Source organism: Pterocles gutturalis, unplaced genomic scaffold, assembly GCF_000699245.1.
Source record: "Pterocles gutturalis isolate BGI_N339 unplaced genomic scaffold, ASM69924v1 scaffold45915, whole genome shotgun sequence".
In the NCBI taxonomy this organism is placed as follows: domain Eukaryota; kingdom Metazoa; phylum Chordata; class Aves; order Pterocliformes; family Pteroclidae; genus Pterocles; species Pterocles gutturalis.
Genome location: NW_010140003.1, coordinates 346 through 5,269, shown reverse-complemented (window position 1 = coordinate 5,269; position 4,924 = coordinate 346). Strand labels below are relative to the sequence as shown.

The 4,924-nt window shown below is 37.9% G+C and overlaps 1 protein-coding gene across 1 annotated transcript in view; it reads right to left on the bottom strand.

Annotated features, from left to right (window-relative positions):
• LOC104469122 (putative sodium-coupled neutral amino acid transporter 9) overlaps positions 1-1,464 on the bottom strand; it is a gene marked incomplete at its 5' end in the record, with an annotated part of 11,064 nt that extends 9,600 nt beyond the window's left edge. Inside the window, 2 exons of the mRNA XM_010083502.1 lie at positions 1-62; positions 1,351-1,464. The exon at positions 1-62 is cut by the window's left edge and continues 108 nt beyond it. Coding sequence (XP_010081804.1) covers positions 1-62; positions 1,351-1,464 — 176 coding nt within the window. The remainder of the gene's footprint in view (positions 63-1,350) is intronic.
• Between the last annotated feature and the right edge of the window lie 3,460 nt (positions 1,465-4,924).

Genomic DNA, 4,924 nt, shown 5'->3' with positions numbered 1-4,924 from the left:
AGCAGGAATATTCTTGCAACAAATGACATGATGTCATCACTAGGAAAGTTATCTAGAAAATTCTAAACATAGGAATAATGTTACACTTACCAATGATGGCTTGACTACACGTATCTGCTGATTTTTAATAGCTGTCTACAAGAAAGAAAGGGATAAAAGCCAAGCAACTACACCTGCTAAATGAACCCATAACATGAAATACCCTTTCCCTCTTTTACAATTGCCTTGCCACCAAATACCAACTGATTTTTGAATATTACAGGGCTGATGTCAGCTTTGATGTTAGCTTTTAGTTAGACGGAACTATTTTCTAATCTTCTAAACATCGTCAAATAATCAAGGCTCTGGAAGAGCCACCAGATTTTTTAGGCAGATGGATTCATATGCTCCTATTACCTGCTATATCATATCTAGATATTAAAAACAGTTATTTAATCAGTAAAACTGGATCATATACAAATGAGGAAGGGGTCAGATCCTACAAGGGGAACATCTGAAAAAAGTAGTATAAGACTTAAGTATCATGGAAATATACAAATGGCTTCATAAGTACTTAGGACAACTACAGGAAATAAATGGGAAGAAAACCACTTGTCATCTATGATTTAACAGTGGATTTCACTCCATGAAGTTATTTCAAATAGTTCAAAAAACCATTTCATGGTTAAACAGTGGTACTAGTTCTAAGTAATCCACAGTCAGAGGAAGCCTTTATATGCTGCTTTATTGCTAAATATTACACAAGAGTCATGGAACACTTGTATAAAATGGATCACTAATTGACAACTCCTATCTGAGAAGTGAATTAGGGTGTGGGAATCAGCCTTGCCTATAAGGAGGTAAGAGCTTAATAGCCTTCACAAGGTGTTTCATGTGGTGCTATTATCTGAAGTCTGCTGGCAAGGCTCACCATAGTGTTAGACTCCAAACCTTGCATTTGCATTATGTTTCTTTTTCTGGAGTACCTGAAACCAGTCCCAGTTGATGGTCACTGCACACACAATTAAACATAAACATGATACTTTCCAGGATTAAAGAAGCTAAAGAAATTAAAGCCTCAACTGTTCACTTGTTCATTTTGGTCCTTTCTTCTTCACTTTCACAGACTATTTATAAATGTTTGTTTTTTACAGAACTACTGGCAATGAGACACGAATATAAATGAGATAACATAAGCATTACTCATCTGCTTGTGGCAGTGCCCAGGAGGCATTAGCCAGCTGACCACAGTTAAGGACAAATGTGTCTGCCAGGCTGAGTCATGAAGCAAAGAGCAGCAGCAGTTCTTTTTTTTAATACATAGTTATCAGAAGATCAAGGACCAATATATACTGCAGTAAAATATCTCACCTGTTCAATACATTCTTTGGATAGTGGTGGAGAAGGAAAAGATGCAAAAATTACGACTCCAACATACAGATATGTTAATCCCACCAGCAAGTATGCAATAGAGAGGTCTCTCACCTGAAGAAAAAAAAAGTTTTATTTTGGCCAGCACTGACACACCAAAACAGGCAAAATAAAAACCTCATGAGAAGATTTCTATTGCATTTATTACTGTTACTTTTATATTTACTACTATTTTTTATTTATTACTTTTACATTTTTACTTTTACTTCCTATTACTTGAATGGGGACTTCAAATCTGGTCCTGGATGAGATCAGAAAGCTGCAAGAAGATACCTCAAAGTGGAGTTAGGCAAGTATTATGTATCTATCTACATACAGAAAAGGCACCAAGAAACAGATACACCAACAGATGTATCATGTCATTGCTCAATGCACAAACATACACTAGTTATTAAAACAGGCAAACAAGAAACCTCCTCTACTTTCTTACATTCACCCATTCCTACTAAGAGCCTTGGGACACAGAGACAGCTGTGGAAGACAGAAAGCCCATCAATGCCATATGTTATGTGCCACAGCTCTTGTCATGACTAATATCTTGCATTTAAAGACAACAGCCTACCCAGCTGACAGATATAATGCAAAGGACATTTTTAAAGAAGCTGCTTTGAAACCTAACAGTATGATCCACACACACTCGCTCTGAACCAGAAACTGATGTGTCAAGCTTCTGTATGAATGGTGTGATAATGGAAGACATAGCTATACCTCATTCAATAAAAAATACAGATAAAACACAAACAGAACAGAAAGGCACAGGTAGGCACAGAGGTATATATGTCTTTTAGCTTTAGCATTGTATTTTATAACGACTCTTTCATTTAAAATTGCCTATCCACTTTATTACTAAATTCCTATGAACTCTCCAGGTAAGTGCATTAAATAATAGTGAAAGATTTTTTTTAAGAGGGAGTACTGAAGCTACGGTCATAAATCCACATTTAACTATACTGCATATACCTAAATACAGACAGAAACCTTAACTTCAATGTCCACTTCTGAAAATTTTGACTTTATTTATGAAGTATCTAATATATAAAAAGACTGTCAAGTACACAAAAATAATTAAAAGTTTTTTGGCAATATTTGGTATTGGAAAATAAGCAGCAGATCTACTCAAGTACTTTATGAAACTGCAGAATCTACATATATAACTGGAGTGACCTTATAGCAATGTACTTAGTGGGTTATTCTATATGAATTCTTTTTTTGGAAATAAAGTGGGAGACCATTTGTTTCTAGTTATTAACTAACTATATTGTGTATACGCTTATGAAACACTACAAAACACTCATTACCTTATAGCAAACCATTTGCTCAGCTGCTGCTAATAATCATCTTCTTAAAGGATTACTAGTAATGCTTCAATACATGACCCTATTTTCCTGTCAGTGAGAAGCAAGTCTTATTAGCTCAGGCACAGCACCAAATAATTAGGACTATATGGCTTACAGACCTGGATCATAATTATGGCCTCCAGCTAGCTCACTGAGCACAGGCAAAGCTTGCTCACATCTGTGCATGAAAATGTCTCCTTAAGTGTATCTTCACACTATCTCCTTGACAAAAGAAGCACATCCTATACCCTTCTGGGGTCTTCCAAGGGCAAGGCAGTCCCCGAGGAAAGTACAAAATGCTAGATTACGAGTTTCAGTAACAGTTCAGAGGGAAGCCAGTTTTTAGTGAGGGAACTGGATCTCCTCCTCATTTTGCCACTGATTTTGGGGTATAAGATTGATGTCTTTTCCCCATCAGCCTGCAAGAGGCCACTGATATTTCTCCTCAGAGAGCAATGAGCTGTTACCGTGTACCCCAGGGTGGTCCTCACCCCTCTCCCCCTTCCCCAACAGCTGCACACTTCCAGCTGCCACCTCTTCCTCCTGCTGACCAGCTACATGCAGCTGGAAGATGCTTCTCTAGTCTTCACTCTCCTCGCACTGGTCACGGAGTAGGGACCATCAACCTCATTCACAGGCTGAGCAACAGCACCATTTAAATTTAAATTACTCTTTATTATTACTTTAAATTATTCCCAGAATTTATCCTCAGTGACATGAGAAGCTGTACAGGTTTTTCCATAACAGCTACTTCACCTACATATAAACTCTAGCACCAACTATAAAACTATTTTTGCTGTGACAAGTGCAGTTGTGAGGGCAAGTAATCAGAAATGAAATTCTTACCGCTTCCTTTGGACTATACTTGATTAAGGGCAGATAGCTGGTGTGCTATTACCTCTGATTATACTAACCAGTTAAGGTTCCTACCATTCTTAAGGGTGTATGCTTTAATCTGTACTGAAACTAAGCACTGACACAATTTTGATAATGTATTTTATAGCACATAACACAACAGACTCTTCAGGTGCTGTCACCATACAAAGAACACACAGATTTTTATTTCCAAAAGCAACATGAAAAGAAAGAAAGACAACTCAAAAGCCTGAATCTACTTTTTCTCAAATATCCATCAGCTCCCTTGCAAACATCTGCTTCTACATATAAGACAGTTATCTTTGTACAAGAGAGTGTGCTTGTGCATACAACAGGAACATCTTTTGATAACTGTTTATTGTTCTTCAGGAGACCCTGGTTCACTCCCTAAAGACCTTGACTATAAATACTGTTTAGACAGCATAATTTCAGATAAAACCAAAGGACACATGAAGAGAGATAAAAGGATTAATTTTAAGTAACAGAGCAATAATCGCATTTGTCTATTTTAAATTTTATATTAAGATGTTCATATTCAGAATGGACATCACTGTGGTGGAACCTGCCTAAGCATAAAGAATACAGCAGTCCTCATACCTCAAAGTTTATAATCAAAGAATCAAATGCAATAAAAAATGGTTGAAAAAAGAAGCATTTGGGGGATCAGAGTGGAAGGGAAGTATCAAAGATAACATGCAGGTCACAGTCCCTAAAGATCACAGCTTGCCACCTGCCAAGCCCTTGTCAAGTACACCTGAAATAACAGCCAGAGTTTGAGATGGAACTTGGAGAACATATATTAGCTGCAGCTACTGCTGACCAGCAGCTTTTCTGGTCAGATGCACAGAAAAAAGTGTTAAAAGTGCCTCTGGAAGAACAGAAAATTGGGTGACCGAGTCTGGCAGCAGCAGCAGAACAAGGCAGAAACCAGCCTCCTAAAAAAAAGGTGAGTCTGGTAAATCGGTTGGAGCTAACAAAGAAAACTCTGAAAGTACAAGACATTGTACTGCACTCACAGACTAGTACCCAGTCACAGGCTCGACTTGTGGCACTGGATTGGACACAGCACAGTGAAAGCTCTGTGGCTCTAGATATTTCCTGTGTCCCTGAAAAGAACAGGCAACTTTCAGGCCTTGTTTTCCCTGTTGCATGCCATGGAGAAAATAGTTCATTTTTTCCTCAGTGCTAGCTTGTAGACTAGGGCAGCATCAACGGAACTCACTCTGTTTACAGTGAACAAACAGTTTCAATATTGCAGAAAATAAGAACCATCCTCGGCTCCAAGCCTTCTACAGTTACCA